General features: G+C 46.0%; 1 protein-coding gene across 27 annotated transcripts in view; it reads left to right on the top strand.

The window, feature by feature from the left end:
• Positions 1–23,807, top strand: part of OBSCN (obscurin, cytoskeletal calmodulin and titin-interacting RhoGEF) — a 646,947-nt gene that overhangs the window by 111,295 nt on the left and 511,845 nt on the right. For all 27 annotated transcript variants that reach the window (XM_088467488.1, XM_088467486.1, XM_088467498.1 and 24 more), the window contains exons 11-15: positions 1,128–1,403; positions 8,000–8,275; positions 10,950–11,225; positions 15,118–15,393; positions 22,969–23,244. In XM_088467488.1, coding sequence (XP_088323614.1) covers positions 1,128–1,403; positions 8,000–8,275; positions 10,950–11,225; positions 15,118–15,393; positions 22,969–23,244 — 1,380 coding nt within the window. The remainder of the gene's footprint in view (positions 1–1,127; positions 1,404–7,999; positions 8,276–10,949; positions 11,226–15,117; positions 15,394–22,968; positions 23,245–23,807) is intronic.

Genomic DNA, 23,807 nt, shown 5'->3' with positions numbered 1-23,807 from the left:
ATGTTTATGGTCCGTGCATGCACACCGTCTGGCGTGCGCATGCGCAAGCCCCAACGAGCGACTGAGCTTCAGTCGCTGCAGGGCTCACTACAAGACAGGGCGGCTGTCGATGGTGAGTGACAGCTCACCCTGTTTTGTAGGCGGGTAGGGGGGGGGGTTGGGCAAATGCAGGCATTACCAAAGGAACCACAGAAAAAAAGATTCCCTTCAGCTCACTGCAGCAATATCAACAAAAAAGACTTAAATCCTACATGATAATAGAGATTCAGAGGTATTCGTTACATGCATTTGCAAATATATGAATAAGCGCCAGGCCATCGTCAAGGCTCCTCTATACTGGCCTCCCTACCATTAAGGGGTTCACGAAAAGGGAAAAGAAGTTGATTTCGTGTGATGCCCTGGGGATGGTCCTTGGCTGGAATTTTTTGAGGTACATTGCTTCTCGGACGTGAACCCCTTAATGTTAGGGACGCCAGTATAGTGGAGCCTTGACGATGGCCTGGTGCTTATTCATTTCTATTATCATGTAGGATTTAAGTATTTTTTGTTGAGTGAGCTGGAGGGAATCTTTTTTTCTGTGGTTCAGTGTAAACCCCGCCCTTTTCAAGCACCTGTGCTATGTCATTAAGCAGATATGAGCGACCACCATACTTTTTGTTCCCAAAGGAACGCCTGGCGTTTCAGGCGGACCTATTGACATCACTAGTGATTTCAGTAGTGGACTTCCTACTCTATTAGAGCAGGAAGTCCACTCGGGCTTGCGAGAGCCGAGACCCTACCACAGGGTCTCGTCGCAAGCCCGATGGTCGTGATAATCACAACAGACTCTAGGCCACTCACACAAGCTGTGGGTGGTCTCCCACAGCTTTGCGAGTGGCCTGGAGAAAAAAAAACACACCCTGATTTAGAGCGAGCGCTCGCTAGCAGCGTGTGGCTCAGAAGCAGGCCCCTCAGTGTGTACGGTCTATAGCACACACAGAGTATGATGCAAGGTTAGAATCTCTCTATATGAAGATCCAGGACTTATCTTGTGCCAAACTGTAACCTGCAGTGGAAAATGCTGACGCTACATAAGTCAATGTTGATGATGAAAATAATGATATGATCTCTATGATGACATTCTGCAGAACCTGAGACTGCATTCATCAATCAAGACAAAGTTCAAAAGGAGGTAGCAGCCGCCATGACCGAGAGCACCATCTTGTGCTGCGAGGTCTCCGACAGCAAGGCGGAGGTGAAATGGTACAAGGACGGGAAGCTGGTCACCACCAGCAAAAAACTGAGGGTGGAGTCTGAGGGCAAATATCGCCGTCTGGTGGTGGAACAGGTGGAGAAGAAAGATGGCGGAGAGTACAGCTGCGAGGCGGCCGGGCAGAAGATCAACTTCAAGCTCAACGTCAAAGGTGAATAAAATAACTTGAAGTGAAACCATCTGTAGAGCGCAAATTGGGTCAGGAGAAAGTGTGGTCTGTAAGAGATAAATTGTGCTCAGGCAATAGGGCTTAGTTACTAATGTCGCATTTAGTAGAAAAATGTGCACTGATCAACAACCAATCAGCAATCGGCTTTTATATTTCTAGTACTGTAGTTAGACAATGGAAATGTAGGTTTCTGGTTTTGTCTTTACCCCCAAATACCAAGATCCTTGTCAAGATGCTTCATGGGATCTGCCGCTACTCACCTTCAAGCCAGCGTCCTTGGGCTTAGGTGTTCAGTCGCTGGGAGTGGAGGTGAGTGGTGTCTGAGTATTTTCCCCGGGATCTGCTAGGGCTTCTGTACGTGCCTCCTGGTTTCCGGGGTGCCGGGCATGGGCGCAGCCATGTTGCTCCATATCACCTGACTAGTCTCTCCCAATGGTAGTCCTGCGGTCACTCAGCTGATCCTATGATCCAATGACCAGCTACCTAAGGGTATTATGGAGGGGTCACTGGTGAAGACCACAAGTGGGTTAGATCTGCCTCTGGACAGGTCTAGTCAAACATGAGTTTGTCCACAATAGGGAGATCTAGGGCCTGATTCAGACCCGGTCGCAAACGCTGAGCGCTCGCAACCGGGTCAATGGTGGCCCAGAGGGCATGCGAATGACGGAGCCGGCTCCGTCGTGCGCATGCACGAGACCCGGATATTGACGGGCAATCCGTCGCTCCGGGTCTCATACCAAAAGGAGCATGCTGTTGATGTTGAGTGACAGCATGCCCCCTTTGGTGGGCGGGCCGGGGGGGTGGCTGCCCAGACGGAGGCGTTCCCATGAGAATGCCTACTGTCATGGGGCAGCCCCACTGACATCACAAGTGATGTCATTGGGAGAGCTTTCGGCTCTGTTTGCCGAAAGCTCTCTGGGGCTTGCGGCTACGAGACCCTACCACAAGGGTCTCATCGCAAGCCCGATGGTCGCGATGGTCTTGACCATCGCGACCATCATCCTGGCCACTCGCATTAGCTGTGGGTAGCAACCCACAGCAATGCGAGCGGCCAGGAGGCCGCTCCATAAAAAAAAAAAAGACGCCCTGATTCAGAGCGAGCAGTCTGTCAGACCGTCTGGCTCTGAATCAGGGCCCTAGTCCTTGGCACTCGCCTAGTTGTTCCCTAGTCACCCTAACCCCCTGGCTTTTTCCCTCACCTGAGGATTTCCCATACGGATTGTGACAGTTTGAACAGCCAATATGCAAGCCACCAGGTTCCAGGGTGAAGTGAGTTTTCAAGATCTACTCCTTCGTGTGACTGCACAAGAGACAGCTCAGCAACTCATGGATCTACAGTTACAAGAAATATTTTCTCAATTTAGTTCCATTCTTTCTGTTGTTTCCACTTCATCTCCAGGCTCATTTCAAGTTCCGTCCGTAAATTCTTCTGGGTCCCTTCCTCCTGAGCCAAGTTCCCAAGAAGTTTCTACTTCGACTGCAGAATTCCTTTCTAATTGTACAACCCAACCTTCTAGTAGTCCCCTGGCCTATGAATCCTCCAATTTCTGTACTTCGGTACAGTTTACTAGTTTCTACCAGCTTCTAGTGCAACTTCAAGAACTCCTCCCTACATTTTTTCAAATATTTCCCAAGCTGTCTAGTGCCGTTTCTGTTTCAACTGAGCCACCTGTGCCCTCCTCTCTTACAAGAATAAGTAAGACATCCACTCCCGAAGCTTACCGAGGCAGAACGACAGCAACAGTAGGGCGGATCATTTTATTAAGGACTGTCTCCTTCGTGAACCCAGTAAGGATAATTACAGTAAGACTTCCTATGACAACACTTTCAGTTCCAGCCCGCAGCCTTCTGCATCTTCCCTAACTTCTGCTCTGGGCAAGGAGGCAACATCGTCTCACAGTTTAAGGTTCAAATTTATGATTGGGGTCCTGTTACAAGATGCATCCACTCTTGTCTTGGGAAGTTATTCAGAATATTCCAACCGCCTAAAGTTAGTATATCTCCTCCAGTGTGCTCCGGTCTCAGTCCGGGTATAGCTTCTTCTAGTTCCGACTCCGGTGACGATTGTGCTTCTCTCAGTTGCTTTAAGACGTCAGTTTCTTTAACCTTGGTAGAAGAATCTGATTTAAAAGTTTTGGAGGAGACATCTGAGCTGACATCTTCTGTGGGCAAATCCATTCAGTTAACACCAGGAAACATTCCTGTGTCCTCACCATCAGAGGAGGTTTCTAGTTGCTTACCCCATGAGGAGGTCTCAAGCTTCTCCCCCCCAAGAGGAATTATCTGAAGTTGTACCCCAGGAGGGGTTTTCAAGTGTCTTACCACAGGAGGGGTCTTCTGGTGTTATACCCCAGGAGGGGTTTTTGAGTGTCGTACCCCAGGAGGGGGTCTCAAGTTTTTCACACCCACAGGGGGTTTCAAGTCTTGTACCCCAGCAGGGGGTTTCAAGCCTCGTACCTCAGGAAGGGGTCTCTGTTTCAAGTTTCATACCCCAAGAGGGGGTCTCAGGTCTCTCACCCCGAGAAGGGGGTTTCTAGTTTCTCACCCCAGGATGGGGTCTCAAGTGTTGCACCCCATGAGGGGGTCTCAAGTTTCTCACCCCAAGAAGGGGTTTCAAGTTTCATACCCCAGGGGGGGGTTACAGGTTTCATGCCCCAGGATGGGGTCTCATTTTCGAGTTTCATACCCCAGGAGGGGATTTCAAGTGTTTCACCCCATGAGGGGGTCTCAAGTTTTTCAACCCACACGAGAGGTTCTAGTCTCTCTCCCCTAGGGGGAGATTCAAGTGCATACCCCAGGAGGGGGTTTTCAAGTGTCCTACCCCAGGAGGGGGATCCAAGTGCCATTCCAAAGATGGGGATTTAAAGTGCTATTCCTCAGAAGGGGATTTCAAATGCTATACCCCAGGAGGGGTTTTCAAGTTTCACACCCCAAGAGGAAGTCTCAGTTTCGAGCTTAATGTGTTATACTTCAAGAAAAGTCTTCAGGTGCAATACCCCAGGAGGGGGTTCCAAGTGCTATTCCCCAGGAGGGGATTTCAAGTGTCATGCCCCAAGAGGGGATTTCAAGGATTATATCCCAGGAGGGGGTTTCTGGTTTCTCACCCCAGGAGGGAGTCTCAAGTCTCTCACCCCAAGAGGGGGTTTCAAGTTTCATACCCCAGGAGGGGGTTACAAGTTTCACGCCCCAGGAGGGGGTCTCTGTTTCGAGTTTCACACCCCAGGATGAGGTTTCTAGTCTCGTGCTCCAGGAGTAGGTTCCAAGTGTCGTTCCCCAGGAGGGGATTTCAAGTGTCTTTCCCCAGAAAGGGATTCCAAGTGTTATTCTTCAAGAGAAGTTTTCAAGTGTCTCTCCCCAGAAGGGGGTTTCAAGTGCTATATCCCAGGAGGAGTCTTCAAGTATTATAATTCAGGAGAAGTCTTCAGGTATTATACCCCAGCAGAAGCTTTCCAGTGTTATGTCTGAGAAGTTAGCTTCAAGTGACTTGTCCATTCCAGTCTGTTTGATTACTACTTCTGGAGGTACCTACATTTCAGAAAGGAAAAAGTTCCAAGTTAAAGTTCAAGGAAATTTCATGTTCACAATCAGATCTTTCACTTTCTTCTATAGCTGAGACCAGTTCTTCAGCTAAAGTTCTTAGCACTAAGCAAAGTCTCTTGGGAGCAGATAATTGCTTGAAGGGCTTAACCTTTGTAATCGCGGGAGTCTTGGAGTCCATTGAGAATGATGAAGCCAAGTTGTTAATAGAGATGACTCAGAGCCAGCATGAAGACAGCTACTTAGCATATGTTACATCATATCTCTTACAGCTAGGTACAATGATAAATCGCACACTCTCTCCATATATCTATACAACCTTAGAGCTTGATTCAGCAGTTTACGCTAATGCAAACGCAGCTGCGATATTGCACTGACCACAGCTGCGAAAATATGCTGTTTCCAAAGCTTGCCCGAGGGTCGCCCACTAATGCCTTCTGATATCCGTCTGACGTCACGCACCAGCGTAAACATCGGTAACATCGACTCAGATCAGAACGCCATGCAGCGTATATGTCTGACATGTCTCAAAAACACACAGTGTCTCTCCTGACATGCAGAGCCCTCATTCTGCGAAGGAGATCGCAATAGCTAATCTATGCACGCCCATGAAACGGCATTTAAACGGTCAGACGCGCCTGCGTTTGCCTAGCCAATCCCCCTTTACCTCCCCCAAACGCTGACTACTTGTAACTCATTTTGCAAATGAATCCTCTGTGCCGACGTAATCTCAAAAAAAAAAATCGCTGCACGTTCGCAGTGTGGCATTGCGTCCATCTCTAAATTAGGCCCTGAGTCAACGGACATAAAGGAGGTTTATCAAAACCATCTATAGACTGTGTCCCTGGCAGTTAGAGGAGAGAAAGCTATAACTACCGTATTCTCGCAAGGACATAATGGGCGGAATTCAATTATTTCCAGCCCCCATCGCGCCCGACGGAGCTATTCAATTGTTGCTCCTGTTGGGCGCGATCATCTGGCAGCGCTCCATTTCATCTCGCAGCCCCAGAGGGGTGCGAGCTGAAATTGGCGAAAAATGACCTGTTTGGGCGCCCAAACGGCACTTTTGGCTATCACGCCCTGCACTTTGGTCGGGGTTTGCCGATTTACGCGGCTAAACCCTACCACTTTGGGCGCGATCAGGGCGAAAACCTGGAACAATTGAATAGCGGCCCGTGATCTCCCGTCACTTTAGACGGGAGATGCGGGCTGCAAAAACAATTGAATTCCGCCCTATAATCGCTACCTGCCATGCCTTTGGTTGTACAGGACTCTTAATAATAATATATCCTATTTTCCCCATGATTCCCTATAATCCTGCTTTGTTAAAACAAATACTTTCATTAATCTGACATTTTCTAATTCAGACGATAAAATCCATCTGCCGTGTTATCAATTACTCTCTTGTAACTGCTTCTAAAGACTGGTACACACTGGAGCGATGTCAGGGCAATATGCCATTTTTGTAATGACCTATATCGCTCAGTGTGTACGCATGTTTGCGCGCTCCAGCGGTCGCTAGTGAAGGTCTCCAGGTTTGATGTGCTGCACATTGCTAATGAATGACGTAACAGTGTTTGTTCATTAAAGTCATCCAGTGTGGACGCACAATCATTGCTGACAGGCATTCGTTCCGATGTCACAACGAATGCCCGTCGCTTCAGCAATAGTGTCTGAGGCTGAATCAGCCCCCATTATGCATACATAATATCGGCTCAATATAGACCACCAATAACTCTGTAACATTCTAGCAGGGTTTGGGGCTCTCTGGGCCTGATTCAGATCCGGTCGCAAGCGCATTGCGCTCGCAAGCGGGTCAATGGTGGCCCAGTGCGCACGCGCGGCAGAAGCTCTCTGAGGCTTGCGCCCACGAGACTCTACCACAAGGGTCTCATCGCAAGCCCTATGGTCGCGATGGTCTTGACCATCGCGACCATCATCCTGGCCGCTCGCAATAGCTGTGGGTGGTAACCCACAGCTATGCGAGCGGCCAAGAGGCCGCTACTAAAAAAACCTGCGCCCGCCCTGATTCAGAGCGAGCGCTCGCTTTTTGCGAGCGCCTCTGAATCAGGCCCTCTGTCCTGACTTGCTCTTACAGCTGTGCTGCTCAGCTCACCCAGCAGGGGCGCTGTTGTGGTGAGATTCTGTTCACTTATTATTATAGGTTATAATTGAACAGGTGAGTGGATGAAGGAGTAATGATTTTCTGCAAAAATTACTTTTTTTAATGGATGAAGTGTCCATAGTAACAATGTTATTCTAAATGTTGGTAAACTATTTACTGTTATATTTTCTGGGTAAAGTGCTATGTCCAATACATGTCAAATTTAAAATTTATCTGAAAACAGGACCTGTCGGAAAAACTTAAGAACCACTGGTTTAGTGTGAACTGTCCAACTAAATGCAATTTTAGTGATTGAGCCCTATTGATTTGCAGATTTTCTGTTCTTATAAAGTTTCTCACCCCACTTTCGTCGAGGCAATGAGAAGAGATCCCTATTTGCTTTGAGGTGTCATGGCAGAGGGAGTCAGTACATTGGAAAAGGGAAAGAGGTCCAAAGACCAAATCCAAGACTCTATAACGGCGCACTCATAATAGCTGGTAAGTATGTAATAATTAATAAAATATAACTTTTAATAAATTCTTGATAGAATTTATTAAAAGTTATATTTTATTAATTATTACATACTTACCAGCTATTATGAGTGCGCCGTTATAGAGTCTTGGATTTGGTCCTTGGACCTCTTTCCCTTTTCCTTTGTTCCACATTGAATTACTCTGAGCAGCACCGCCACAATTCCATTTATTAATTTGGATCCATAGGAATACTGTGGGTATAGCCAGTTTTCTCCCTTTTTTTCTTACATAGAAGAATATACTCTTTGATTTCCCTCTATAATTACATGGTGATTTTGTCGCTTGTGCGGTGAGCGTTTTTCCCCCTTTTTTCCCCACTCTTATCCTCTAATTGGAGTCAGTACATTCCCAGCAGTCACATTACATTTGTTAGTATATAGATAAATATAACTTTTTTTTTCAGAGCCCAAAACTGCATTTACCAACTTGGAGAAGGTGCAGAAGGAGGTCCAGGCCGTCCTGACCCAGAGCGCCACCCTGAGCTGCGAGGTGTCCCAGGAGAAGACGGAGGTGAAATGGTACAAGGACGGGAAGCTGGTCACCTCCAGCAAGAAACTGAGGGTGGAGTCTGAGGGCAAATCCCGCCGTCTGGTGGTGGAGCAGGTGGAGAAGAAAGATGGCGGAGAGTACAGCTGCGAGGCCGCCGGGCAGAAGATCAACTTCAAGATCAACGTCAAAGGTGGCGATTATTATTATTGTTCGCTGAAACTAAAAAACAGTGAATTGATCTGCAACAGTAAATATAAAATTCTATCAATTTTATTCCAAAAATTTAAATTCTAAATATATCAACATAATCTATTTATTTTCCAAATCTAAATGAATAAAATAAACCAAACATCACCAATACCTTATGCCTCAGTGAAAGCCACCGTCTTAGTGACAATGGGCGTGATTAAGCACGGATCGCCAGCATAGAGACGCCCAACCTCCGCTTTCCCATATCCGTAATACCTCACTTTCCTGCGTATACATTGGTAACATCGGCCCCTCACGCACAATTACAGCAGCTCTGACCTGATTCAGAAATTGCAAGTCTCGTCACATGCAGTGAGCACGCTGCGCGTGCCGTCGAAGTGGCTAATTTATGCACGCCGTTCAAACGGACAGACGCCCGCATTTCTCCGATCACTCCGTCACCGCCCCCAAACGCTGACGTTCCGTCACTCATTCTGCGATGGTTTTCTTTCCGCGTGTGTGATCGCAGTGCGATCACAATGCTATTATGCGCAGGCACACTGCGCTGCATACGCATGCGCATTACGCACCATCGACTGGTCCGTGCTGAATCAGGCCCAATGTCTGGTGCAAAGTGAAATATTGTGTTTTATTGTGCGCTGCTGCTTCTGAAACAATCCCCTGCATAGATACTGTTATGTGTTTATACTCAAAATAATATTTGAACGTTCCTCAACTCTAGATGGCGCTAATCAGCAGCTCATGATACTGAGGGATGTAGGGCATTTAGTGGTGTCCTCCCATTTGTTTCCTAATTATATTTTGACAATCACTCAAGTCAATTCCTTGCAGCTTCAAAGTGATTTTGCTTTTAGAGTTTCAGTTAGAATTTAGGGCCTGATTCAGAGCCGGACGCTCTGACAGAGCGCTCGCTCTGAATCAGGGCCGGGCATTTTTTTTTCAGAACGGCCTCCGGGCCGCTCGCATAGCTGTGGGTGACCACCCACAGCTATAGCGAGCGGTTATGATGATAGTCGCGATGGTCAAGACCATCGGGCTTGCGACGAGACTCTTGGTGTGGTAGGGTCTCGTTGCCGAAAGCCCCAGAGAGCTTTCGGATCTAACCGAGCCGAAATCTCTCCCGCTGACATCACTCGTGATGTCAGTGGGGCCGGCCCCAGACGGTAGGCGTTCCCATGGGAACACCTCCGTCTGGGCAGCCACGCCCCCGGCCCGCCCACCAAAGGGGGCGTGCTGTCACTCAACATCGACAGCACGCCCCCTTTGGTACGAGACCCGGAGCGACGGAGTGCCTGTCGCTATCCGGGTCTCGCGCATGCGCACGACGGAGCCAACTCCGTCGTGCGCATGCGCACTGGCCTACCATCGACCCGGTTGCGAGCGCACAGCGCTTGCGACTGGGTCTGAATCAGGCCCTTAGAGCGTTGTAGACAGTTATCAAGGACATGACCTTGTAAGAGACACCAATCTATCACATACTGTACATGACACCATAGTATGTGCTATTATTTAAAATTGCAATCTAAGGGCCTCATTTACTAACGAGTTTTATCACCAAAACAAGCTATAAATTTCACAGTGTATAATAATGGTGCTCCAGCCAATCAGCTCCCAACTGTCACGGTGTATGATAAATGGTGCTCCAGCCAATCAGCTCCCAACTGTCACTGTGTATGATAAATGGTGCTCCAGCCAATCAGCTCCCAACTGTCACTGTGTATGATAATGGTGCTCCAGCCAATCAGCTCCCAACTGTCACTGTGTATGATAATGGTGCTCCAGGAAATCAGCTCCCAACTGTCACGGTGTATGATAAATGGTGCTCCAGCCAATCAGCTCCCAACTGTCGCTGTGTATAATAATGGTGATCCAGCCAATCAGCTCCCAACTGTCAACTGCTAGAAAAATGACAGTTGGGAGCTGATTGGCTGGAGCACCATTATTATACACAGCGACAGTTGGGAGCTGATTGGCTGGAGCACCATTATTATACACAGCGACAGTTGGGAGCTGATTGGCTGGAGCACCATTATTATACACTGTGAAATGTATCACTCGTTTTGGTGATAAAACTCGTTAGTAAATGGGGGCCTAAGTTTCAGTGATTTTGGCCCTGAAATATGTAGAAACTAATTCTGAGTCAGAGGCAAGTGAAAAAAACGGACGCAACTTTCTGCTGACTGCGCTTGTGTCTAAACTGGAAACGGTTGCGCTTCCGCAGAACTAAGTAGCTCCATGCTACCCGCATCTCCAGCAATTGGAGCCTAATGTGAAACGCACGTTTATGGGTGGCGACAATATGGAAGCATGGAACAGATGCGTCACATGGGAGAGTTGTGGGAGTGTAGCCCGATCTCTATGCTTATCCGTTACCCCAGCAGTGAACAGACTGAGGGATCTAGTTACTAAGCAGTGTTAGGAGACAGAGTGAAAAGTGATAAGGTGCCAGCCAATCAGCTCTCAACTGTCATTTTTCAAACACAGCCTGTGAAATGACAGTTGGGAGCTGATTGGCTGGCACCTTATCACTTTCTTATCACTTTTCACTTTGTCTCCTAACACTGCTTAGTAAATAGACCCCTAAATCAAATGTTTACAAACATTCTAAATTGTACATAAAGAAGTCCGTTTTTCGTTTTTTTCTTATATTGCAGAACCTGAGCCGGTGTTCGCCCACCAGGACAAGGTGCAGAAGGAGGTCCAGGCCGTCCTGACCGAGAGCACCACCCTGAGCTGTGATGTGTCCCAGGAGAAGATGGAGGTGAAATGGTACAAGGACGGGAAGCTGATCACCTCCAGCAAGAAACTGAGGGTGGAGTCCGAGGGCAAATCCCGCCGTCTGGTGGTGGAACAGGTGGAGAAGAAAGATGGCGGAGAGTACAGCTGCGAGGCAGCCGGGCAGAAGATCAACTTCAAGATCAAAGTGAAAGGTGGATGCCAGAACCTTTCACAATCCCGTTCTTCCATAATCTAGATAATTATTGAAATGGGTTAACTGTATGTCCTACACATTAGCTTCTGTACCTGTCATTACGTCGCATGGAGGGGGAGGGGCCAGCAGCACCGGTAAGTGTAGCGCTGACTTGGAGTTTCCTTAGGATGCTCTGGAGCGCCTAATGGACACTCCGGCAGTGCTGCAGCAGCGATCCTGGTAACTAGGGCTGTGCACCGGTTACACACCCCTAGTTACGGCCCTGTTACTATCCATATATATTTCTCCCTAATCGACACTATATTGTGCCTCTCTTTATCTATAAGTAACATGAGTTTAAGAAGCCAAAATACATTATTTTAAAAAGGTACATTTCTTCTGAACACTAGATAGAAATAGCTACTCTCACTGTGACACATAGGGCAGAATACGTGCAGTATGGGTCCATTTTACAGTTTCCACCCTCCAATTATCAGAGCCCCCCGATAATGCAATAAATGCTCCGTTTCTCTGTAACTTGATCTCCTTTGGTGGACATAATTTAGACAGTTGGTTATTCCCCAAAGACACTTTGTCCAAAGCTTTCTATTCCTGCACAATGACTCCTTCAATCTGCTCTTACAGTCGGAAAGTTTCTTAAGATTTAGGACAGTAGATTCTTTGAAGAGAGCAAGAGGAAGCCTATTAGGAGAGTAACCATGCGGGTCAATAGGGAGCTAAGCCTAGCAAGAGAATAACCATATGGGCCAATAGGAAGCTAGACCTAGTAGGAGATAGCCATATAGGCCAATAGGAAGTTAGACCTAGTAGGAGATAGCCGTCTGGGCCAATAGGGATCTAAGCCTAGTAGGAGAGCAACCATGTGGGCCAATAGGGAGCTAAGCCTAGTAGGAGATAGCCATGTGGGCCAATAGGGAGCTAAGCCTAGTAGGAGAGTAACCATGTGGGCCAATAAGGAGGCAAGCCTAGTAGGAGATAGCAATGTGGGCCAATAGGAAGCTAGAACTAGTAGGAGATAGCCGTCTGGGCCAATAGGGATCTAAGCCTAGTAGGAGAGTAACCATGTGGGCCAATAGGGAGCTAAGCCTAGTAGGAGATAGCCATGTGGGCCAATAGGAAGCTAGACCTAGTAGGAGATAGCCACATGGGCCAATAGGGAGCTAAGCCTAGTAGGAGAGTAACCATGTGGGCCAATAAGGAGGTAAGCCTAGTAGGAGATAGCAATGTGGGCCAATAGGAAGCTAGACCTAGTAGGAGATAGCCATGTGGGCCAATAGGAAGCTAGACCTAGTATGAGATGGCTATGTGGGCCAATAGGGAGCTAAGCCTAGTAGGAGAGTAACCATGTGGGCCAATAGGGAGCTAAGCCTTGTAGGAGATAGCCATGTGGGCCAATAGGAAGCTAGACCTAGTATGAGATAGCCATGTGGGCCAATAGGGAGCTAAGCCTAGTAGGAGAGTAACCATATGGACCAATAGGAAGCTAGACCTAGTAGGAGATAGCCATGTCGGCCTAAAGGGAGCTAAGCCTAGTAGGAGAGTAACCATGTGGGCCAATAGGGAGGTAAGCCTAGTAGGAGATAGCCATGTGGGCCAATAGGAAGCTTGACCTAGTAGGAGATAGTCATGTGGGGCAATAGGAAGCTAGACCTAGTAGGAGAGTAACCATGTGGGCTAATAGGAAGCTAGACCTAGTAGGAGATAGTCATGTGGGGCAATAGGAAGCTATACCTAGTAGGAGATAGCCATGTGGGCCAATTGGAAGCTAGACTTAGTAGGAGAGTAACCATGTGGGCCAATAGGAAGCTAGACTTAGTAGGAGAGTAACCATGTGGGCTAATAGGAAGCTAGACCTAGTAGGAGATAACCATGTGGGCCAATAGGAAGCTAGACTTAGTAGGAGAGTAACCATGTGAACCAATAGGAAGCTAAGCCTAGTAGTTGAGTAACAATGTGAACCAATAGGAAGCTAAGCCTAGTAGGAGATAGCCATGTGGAACAATAGGGAGCTAAGCCTAGTAGTAGAGTAACCATGTGGGCCAATAGGAAGCTAGACCTAGTAGGAGATAGCCATGTCGGCCAAAAGGGAGCTAAGCCTAGTAGGAGAGTAATCATGTGGGCCAATAGGGAGGTAAGCCTAGTAGGAGATAGCCATGTGGGCCAATAGGAAGCTAGACCTAGTAGGAGATAGTCATGTGGGGCAATAGGAAGCTAGACCTAGTAGGAGAGTAACCATGTGGGCTAATAGGAAGCTAGACCTAGTAGGAGATAGTCATGTGGGGCAATAGGAAGCTATACCTAGTAGGAGATAGCCATGTGGGCCAATTGGAAGCTAGACTTAGTTGGTGAGTAACCTTGTGGGCTAATAGGAAGCTAGACCTAGTAGGAGATAGCCATGTGGGCCAATAGGAAGGTAGACCTAGTAGGAGATAGTCATGTGGGGCAATAGGAAGCTAGACCTAGTAGTTGATAGCCATGTGGGACAATAGGAAGCTAGACCTAGTAGGAGATAGTCATGTGGGGCAATAGGAGGCTAGACCTAGTAGGAGATAGCCATGTGGGCCAATAGGAAGCTAGACTTAGTAGGAGAGTAACCATGTGGGCTAATAGGAAGCTAGACCTAGTAGGAGATAGCCATGTGGGGCAATAGGAAGCTAGACCTAGTAGGAGATAGCCATGTGGGCCAATAGGAAGCTAGACTTAGTAGTAGAGTAACCATGTGGGCTAATAGAAAGCTAGACCTAGTAGGAGATAACCATGTGGGCCAATAGGAAGCTAGACTTCATAGGAGTAACCATGTGAACTAATAGGAAGCTAAGCCTAGTAGGAGAGTAACCATGTGAACCAATAGGAAGCTAAGCCTAGAAGGAGAGTAACCATGTGGGCCAATAGGAAGCTAGACCTAGTAGGAGATAGCCATGTGGACCAATAGGGAGCTAAGCCTAGTAGGAGAGTAACCATGTGGGCCAATAGGAAGCTAGACCTAGTAGGAGATAGCCATGTGGGCCAATAGGGAGCTAAGCCTAGTAGAGCTGTGTCCACTTGGATCAATAGGAAGCTATGTGTCGATACAGCAACCTCCCCCGCCATAATTCGGCTCAGAGGACGCTGCGGATGGCTGTGCTGTATGAGGTGGATTCTAAACAATAAGATTACCGCTGAAAAGCTTTCAAAAAGCAGGTGGTGTACACCGCAATCACCGGAAAGATCTCTTCTGATTATAGAGCGAGGGGGGGAATTAAACCATGTTTCTGCCATGATGGATACCAAAAACATTTAAAAAAAAACTTCTAGAGAAATGCTGTATAATCCTAACAATGGGCCTGATTCAGCAAGGAACGCAGATGCTTATACACACGCAATCGGCCATTTGTTGCGTCCTGCGCATGCATCGCAGTGCGCATGCGCGAACCAGTCATTGCCGTTGGGACTGCGATCGCAGTGACTACGCAGACCCATCGCAGAGTGATTGACAGGAAGTGCCGTTTGTGGCTGGTGACGGGGGGTGGCCGTGCGAACGCAGGCGTGCCAGTGTGTGCCAATGGGTCGTGCATAAATTATACACTGTGATGCCCTACGCAGCCTGAGGCCTCATAGCGTTCGCTGAAGTTAGCAATTCCTGAGTGAGGTCTGACCTACCTTATCTGTGCGTATGGGTCCGATGTTACTCGATTGTACCGATGTTTTCGCAGTCTTGCTAATCATTACAGATGTGCGTGTAAAGTAAAGTGGGCTTCCATATGTAGTGCAATCGCTATGGATTAGCACACTATCGCACTGAACTACGTGCGTACGCTATATTGAGTATCATAATGAATCAGACCCAATGTCCACAAACCTCATTCATGTGCAGAACAGTATGTATAAGAGCAGTAAATATTTAATTGCAGAACCTGAGCCGGCGTTCACCCACCAGGACAAGGTGCAGAAGGAGGTCCAGGCCGTCCTGACCGAGAGCACCACCCTGAGCTGCGAGGTGTCCCAGGAGAAGACGGAGGTGAAATGGTACAAGGACGGGAAGCTGGTCACCTCCAGCAAGAAACTGAGGGTTGAGTCCGAGGGCAAATCCCGCCGTCTGGTGGTGGAGCAGGTGGAGAAGAAAGATGGCGGAGAGTATAGCTGCGAGGCTGCCGGGCAGAAGATCAACTTCAAGATGAAAGTGAAAGGTTGGTGTCATTATTGATAATTTGTCTTTGTCTTGAGGAAGTTATTAGTGCTTTTAAGGGTGATCTCTGCCAAGAATCAATTGTTGTGGGGAAACAGGGGCCGTGCCAAGTAGCTAACTGCACCAAAACCTCATTCAGCAAGGAGCGTCGCAAATCATCCAACTCCTCATATCTCCTCATAAAGCACCATCTAGGTGCACTAGGCTCTGTGCTTACCTACTCACACAGGGGTCTATGTACTAAAGGTGGGTACACACTGGAGTGACGGGCATTCATTCCAATGGGATGCAGTCACATTACCGGCTGGCGAAATCCCGACATCGGAAGCCCAACATCTATCTTTATCCCGACAGCAAAATCCTGACAGCCGCCATCCCGAACGAAGGTAAGCGGGCTCTGTTAGGTGTTAACCTCGGTGGGGGGGATGGGTTAGGCTTAGGCACTCCAGGGGGACCTTATGGTTAGGCACCCCCTGGGGAGGGTTAGGTCTAGGCTACCTGGAAGGGGGGTTAGGCACCACTGGGGGTGGTTAGGGTTAGGCGCCCCACAGGGAGGGTTAGGTTTAGGGTGCGGGAATGGGGTGTTAGGGTTAGGCACCACTGGGGGGAGGTTGGGGTTAGGCACCACTAAGGGAGGGTCAGGGTTAGGGGGAAAGAGGGGAGGGTTAGGGTACTCCCCAGCCCATGTCGGGATTCTTCACGATTGGGATGCCAGTGCCAGTGTTTTGACCACCGGCATCCCATCCATCGGTATTATGGATACCCCATTAAAATCCTGCCTATACTTTCTAGTAAATGTCGCTATTTAGCGTAATGAGTCACACAAAAAATAAATGCTTTCAGACTTTGAGTGTGGTTTCAAAGCACAAAAGTTATTATTCAATATAAAAAACAGATGGTTACACGCTGTGATCTAAAGACAATTAGCGCAAATAAATCATACAGACCCAAGGTACAGTTGTTACATACACACGCGCTCTGGACCCAGATACCGGCATCACCATAGAAACCTCCGTCAACAGCACAGCAAGAAACTCAAGACTGGGTTCAGAGAGCGCACATATATACTCTCACAGGAACAGGCAATACAATAGAACAGTTTGGCATGATTCCATTGGTTCTCCTTAAAGGTTCTTCTGTTACAGGTAGTTCATAGGTCAGTTTGAATGGACACAAGTCAGCCTCCAACAGCCCTTTGTGTCCTTTTTCCTGCTGCATGCTAATCTAAGCTGGTAACATTACAGAGTACATTTTAATGTTTTAACTCTTTATAGTCCATAGTTTGCAGACGCATGTTGCGATCTTCTCACTGATGATACCGGAAATCTGTTGAGACACAGTGGATCAGTACAACACCAAACACGGTCTGCTTACCATGTACTAAACCTTAGATATCAAATAACCTTCTTTACACAACATTAATAAGTAAGTAAGTAAGTGTGCAGTGTGTAAGTATTGGGGAATTGAGAAAAGACGCCAGTTAGCGCTGTGCGACTATGTGTTTGTGGAGTGCGCCATGGTACGTGTTTTGCAGGGATAATCATTTTATATGTTTTAGTGACTGTCTGTATTTATGTGGTGAGGACTTTTAACTTCTTTCTATTGCGTGGGAATCACACAACGCTTTATAATAGCATCGCCGTATGTATTTATAATGGGCGAGATTCACTAAAATGGCGCTGGGCGGCCAGTCGCAAACTGGCGTCTCATTGCCACTCGCAAAATGGAGTCGCGCAAATTTAATTTTAAACCGATCCTGTCTCAGCCAATTATCCGGCTTCGACAGTATATCATACCGATTCCGTTCAGAAGTCAGAACGTATGACCTAGAGCGGGGATTTCCCGTACACACTAGAACGAGTTAATGAAGGACGGAATGATAACAGGTTGCTAGCGTTATTGCTAGGTTTCATGTGAAGCACTTCAAACCTAGTGACTGCGGTAGCACGCAATCACCCATAGATACTGACCGATGTAGGTGATTTGTCGCCACGAAACATTTACACCCATGTTTGCCCTCACGCTGCTCATAGCATTTATACAGTTTCGGTGCTTCTCACAGTGACTGTAGGAGGACCTCTTTGTGTAAGCTACTGTATTCATCATTACTTAGTTTATCAGAGCTCCTTACAGTGACTGAAGGAGGAGCTATGTGTACAATACTGTACTCATCATACGTTGTTAGCAGAGCTCCTTACAGTGACTGAAGGAGGAGCTATGTGTATGATTTTCTACTCATCATACCTTGTTAGCAGAGCTGCTTACAGTGACTGAAGGAGGAGCTATGTGTATGATACTGTACTCTTCATACCTTGTTAGCAGTGCTCCTTACAGTGACTGAAGGAGGAGCTATGTGTATGATACTGTACTCTTCATACCTTGTTAGCAGTGCTCCTTACAGTGACTGAAGGAGGAGCTATGTGTATGACATTATACTCATCATACCTTGAATAACACAGTACCTCTGTATGATTTTACCCTCCTCATTACCTTGTTAGCAGTGCTCCTTGCAGTGACTGTAGGAGGAGCAATTTGTGTAAGACATTATACTCATCATACCTTTAGTAACACAGTAACTGTAGATGACACTTTGTGATAACATCTATGTGTATGATTTTACATCCTCATTACCTTGTTTAGCAGAGCTTTTCACAGTGTCTCATTATTACATTATATTGTGGGGCATCTCTCAGTGACTGTAGAATGATAAAGTCTTTATATATGAAATGATTGTCCTCATTACCTTGTATAGCAGTGCTCCTCACAGTGGAGGAAATCTGTGCTTATGACATTTTATTCTGTAACTTGAATAGCATCGCTCCTCATTGTGAAAGTAGAAGAAGGAATTCTGTGATATCCTGTGCTTGCATTGTTTGGCAGTGCTCCTCCCAGTGACTGTATAAGGAGAAGCTCTTTGTGTGTGACCATCTACTCTTTATTACCTTGTATAGCAGTTCTCCTCACAATGACTATAGGAGGAGGAGCTATGTGTGTATAACATTCCAGTGTTGCTTACTTTATTTGGTGGTGCTCCTCACAGCGACTGTAGGAGGAGGAGCTATGTCTATATTACATTTCTGTGCTTATTACCTAGTATAGCAGTGCTCCTCACAGCGACTGTAGGAGGAGGAGCTATGTGTATGTAACATTTCTGTGCTTATTACCTTGTATAGCAGTGCTCCTCACAGTGACTGTAGGAAGAGGAGCTATGTGTATGTAACATTTCTGTGCTTATTACCTTGTATAGCAGTGCTCCTCACAGCGACTGTAGGAGGAGGAGCTATGTGTGTATAACATTCCAGTGTTGCTTACTTTGTTTGGAAGTGCTCTTCACAGTGATTGTAGAGAAGTAGCTCTCAGTTTGGCATTCCACTCTTTATTACCTTGTATAGCAGTGCTCCTCACAGCGACTGTAGGAGGACCTTTTTGTGTATGATACTGTATTCATCATTACTTAGTTTAGCAGAGCTCCATACAGTGACAGAAGGAGGAGCTATGTGTATGATTTTCTACTCATCATACCTTGTTAGCAGAGCTCCTTACAGTGACTGAAGGAGGAGCTATGTGTGTGATTTTATACTCATCATACCTTGTTAGCAGAGCTCCTTACAGTGACTGAAGGAGGAGCTATGTGCATGATTTTCTACTCATCATACCTTGTATAGCAGTGCTCCTCACAGCGACTGTAGGAGGAGGAGCTATGTGTATATAACATTTCTGTGCTTATTACCTTGTATAGCAGTGCTCCTCACAGTGACTGTAGGAGGAGGAGCTATGTGTATATAACATTTCTGTGCTTATTACCTTGTATAGCAGTGCTCCTCACAGCGACTGTAGGAGGAGGAGCTATGTGTATATAACATTTCTGTGCTTATTACCTGGTATAGCAGTGCTCCTCACAGTGACTGTAGGAGGAGGAGCTATGTCTATATAACATTCCTGTGCTTATTACATTGTTTGGAAGTGCTCTTCACAGTGATTGTAGAGAAGTAGCTCTCAGTTTGGCATTCCACTCTTTGTTACCTTGTATAGCAGTGCTCCTCACAGTGACTGTTGGAGGAGGAGCTATGTCTGTATAACATTTCTGTGCTTATTACCTTGTATAGCAGTGCTCCTCACAGCGACTGTAGGAGGAGGAGCTATGTGTATGTAACATTTCAGTGCTTATTACCTGGTATAGCAGTGCTCCTCACAGTGACTATAGGAGAAGGAGCTATGTCTATATAACATTCCTGTGCTTATTACATTGTTTGGAAGTGCTCTTCACAGTGATTGTAAAAGTTGGACATTTTTGTGTATGATACTGTACTCATCATTACTTAGTTTAGCAGAGCTCCTTACAGTGACTGAAGGAGGAGCTATGTGTATGACATTATACTCATCATACCTTGTTAGCAGTGCTCCTTACAGTGACTGAAGGAGGAGCTATGTGTATGACATTATACTCATCATACCTTGTTAACAGTGCTCCTTACAGTGACTGAAGGAGGAACTATGTGTATGATTTTCTACTCATCATACCTTGTTAGCAGAGCTCCTTACAGTGACTGAAGGAGGAGCTATGTGTGTGATTTTATACTCATCATACCTTGTTAGCAGAGTTCCTTACAGTGACTGAAGGAGGAGCTATGTGCATGATTTTCTACTCATCATACCTTGTATAGCAGTGCTCCTCACAGCGACTGTAGGAGGAGGAGCTATGTGTATATAACATTTCTGTGCTTATTACCTTGTATAGCAGTGCTCCTCACAGTGACTGTAGGAGGAGGAGCTATGTGTATATAACATTTCTGTGCTTATTACCTTGTGTAGCAGTGCTCCACACAGCGACTGTAGGAGGAGGAGCCATGTGTATATAACATTTCTGTGCTTATTACCTTGTATAGCAGTGCTCCTCACAGCGACTGTAGGAGGAGGAGCTATGTGTATATAACATTTCTGTGCTTATTACCTGGTATAGCAGTGCTCCTCACAGTGACTGTAGGAGGAGGAGCTATGTCTATATAACATTCCTGTGCTTATTACATTGTTTGGAAGTGCTCTTCACAGTGATTGTAAAAGTTGGACATTTTTGTGTATGATACTGTACTCATCATTACTTAGTTTAGCAGAGCTCCTTACAGTGACTGAAGGAGGAGCTATGTGTATGACATTATACTCATCATACCTTGAATAACACAGTACCTCTGTATGATTTTACCCTCCTCATTACCTTATTAGCAGTGCTCCTTACAGTGACTGAAGGAGGAGCTATGTGTATGACATTATACTCATCACACCTTGAATAACACAGTAACTCTGTATGATTTTACCCTCCTCGTTACATTGTTAGCAGTGCTCCTTGCAGTGACTGTAGGAGGAGCAATTTGTGTAAGACATTATACTCATCATACCTTTAGTAACACAGTAACTGTAGATGACACTTTGTGATAACATCTATGTGTATGATTTTTCATCCTCATTACCTTGTTTAGCAGAGCTTTTCACAGTGTCTGTCTGAGGAGGGCATTCCATTGTGTATGGCATTCCACTCATTATTACATTATATTTTGGGGCATCTCACAGTGATGAAGGATGATAACATCTGTATATATGAAATGACTGTCCTCTGTCCTCATTACCTTGTATAGCAGTGCTCCTCACAGTGACTGAGGAGGAAATCTGGGCCTGATTCAGACCTGGTCGCAAGCGCTGAGCGCTCGCAACCGGGTCGATGGTGGCCCACAGCGCATGTGCACGACGTAGCCGGCTCCGTCGTGCGCATGCTCGAGACCCGGCTAGCGACGGCACTCCGTCGCTCCAGGTCTCACACCAAAGGGGGCAAGCTGTCGATGTTGAGTGACAGCTCGCCCCCTTTGGTGGGCGGGCCGGGTGGATGGTTGCCCAAACGGAGGCGTTCCCATGAGAACACCTGCCGTTTGGGGGCGGCCCCACTGACATCACAAGTAATGTCAGTGGAGAACTTCCGTCTCGGTTAGAGCTGAAAATAGAGATATAAAAAATTATCCAATGCGCTGTTATTTGAAGCAGCCAGTAGGGGTTGTCAGCCCCAACAAAATATAAGATATATACAAAAGTGTATACCGGCGCTAAATTTAGGTTGCTGTATTTAATTAAAACATAGACATATGTGCAATTTAAATCACATTTATTCCATCATATTACTGTTACACATAAAATTAAAATAACATATAACATTAAAACCCTATAGCTTAGGAGCAAAAAAAATCCAATATCCAATATAATCGCTATTGGGGGACTGATTATTCCAATTGGTATGACACTGGCGTTAGGACTGATTGATATTCCACATGCAGGGTCCAGCAAATATTTACCAAGTGAATTGTCCTGATTGCTCAGTCCAGATGGTATCTCCTGTGTCCAAATCCTGTTGGTATAGCACAGAGTGTAGACTGGATAGGACCCACTTGTAGCTGCTTCCCTTTGGTGATGATAGCCGTTGTCCCAATATTCATGTGTCAAAATGTCCAAAATGATATGGTAGTGTTGTCCCCAAACAATAAGCGATGGAAATAGAGCTTAACGCGTTTCGCTGGCAAATGTGTGTCCAGCTTCTTCAGAAGCATATCTCCAATGTATTCCTCATGCTCCTTAAATACCCTATTTATTTTCAATCAGGGCAAACAGCTGTATACCAATTAAAACAATCCATTGCGCACACGTCCTTTAGTATAAAAAATATATATATAATATAATCACAATTTAAACTTGCATTAGTGAAGGCAATTCTAAGTAAGTTTAGAGCCAGAAATTTATCTATTAAAACAATGGAAAATCATTTAGATCGAGTCTACCTTATTCCCATGCACTTCCTGGTTTCCTCCGATCACATGACTACCACGTGATCCGCTGACGGATCACGTGGTATACTGCGAGCGGGTCAGGTGGTGTACTGACTCTTCCATTTTCTGTATATAATACTGCTAAGCAACACTCCGACGTGGGTTGATCTGTACTGCGTCTGATGTCATACATCCCTTGAATTCACCCGATCACGTGATCATCACATGATGCGGAAGTGAACCAAATGATGCATTGTAACCAATCACCTGTTTTTATTGCCTGTTGCTAAGTAACCCACCCTGATTCAGAGCCGTGATATTGTTACTGAACACTTGCAATATACTTTTTTTTTCTTTCTGATTGATGATTTTCCAAATTAGAGCTTCCATGTGTGTATGTATTTTAAAAACCATTTTGCTTCATAGAACCTCTCTAGTAGATAGAAAGGGGGTTTCATTCATATGCGATTAGATATTCTTTGAAACATATTTTATGACCAATCTGGTATTCTATTGTTTGGTTAAAAATTGGCCCACTAGGAGCAGCACATAACTGGAGACGATGCTACCTCAGGCTATCAAATATCTCAATAGACAAAAGTTTTATAGATAATTTCTCTTTACGGAATATGGTTTACTTAATATTGAGTGAAAATTTAATTTGTTAAGATGCTGTTTAAGAGCAATAAACCTTACTAGTGAAATTAAATGTTTCAATGTGATTTTATCCTTTGCTGTTATATCAGTCCAACATACCGTCCGTTATCTTTCAGAACCTGAGCCTGCATTCACCCATCAGGACAAGGTGCAGAAGGAGGTCCAGGCCGTCCTGACCGAGAGCGCCACCCTGAGTTGTGAGGTGTCCCAGGAGAAGGTGGAGGTGAAATGGTACAAGGACGGGAAGCTGATCACCTCCAGCAAGAAACTGAGGGTGGAGTCTGAGGGCAAATCCCGACGTCTGGTGGTGGAGCAGGTGGAGAAGAAAGATGGCGGAGAGTACAGCTGCGAGGCCGCCGGGCAGAAGATCAACTTCAAGATCAAAGTGAAAGGTGGATGCCATTTTTATAAAAAAATTATTTTTATTAGTAATTTTTCAAGTATTTATTACTGTAATAATGACTTTAACTTGCGAGCCGCAGTTGTAAGCTTGCACATGTGACCGACCCTGAATAAGTCGCACAAATGCAACTTTTTTTTCAAGGTGCTAAATTATTTTAATATCATTCACACTAACAGTTTATTGCAGAGACAAATATTTGAAAAAATAACTGTAATGAAAGTGACTTTTTAATGAAAATAGGAAAACATTTTAAAACTGCACCGTGTTACGTAATTCTGTGATGTGTGTAGAGAATATAGATATTCGGTTATGGGGAATTATGTTTCTTGTCGATGTGAGTCATAAATCTGCCTCACAGATCAATGGGATGTTAATTTCGATCACTCACAGGATAAGTGATCTCTAAGTGTAAGGGGATAGGACTCTGATCACTCGCAGGATAAGTGACCTGTAAGTGTAAGGGGATAGGATTCTGATCACTCGCAGGATAAGTGATCTGCAAGTGTAAGGGGGTAGGATTCCGATCATTCACAGGATAAGTGTCCCCTTTAA

Source organism: Taudactylus pleione, unplaced genomic scaffold (assembly GCF_031769625.1).
Source record: "Taudactylus pleione unplaced genomic scaffold, aTauple2 ptg000071l, whole genome shotgun sequence".
Classification (NCBI taxonomy): Eukaryota; Metazoa; Chordata; class Amphibia; order Anura; family Myobatrachidae; genus Taudactylus; species Taudactylus pleione.
This window is presented reverse-complemented; position numbering and strand designations above follow the sequence as displayed.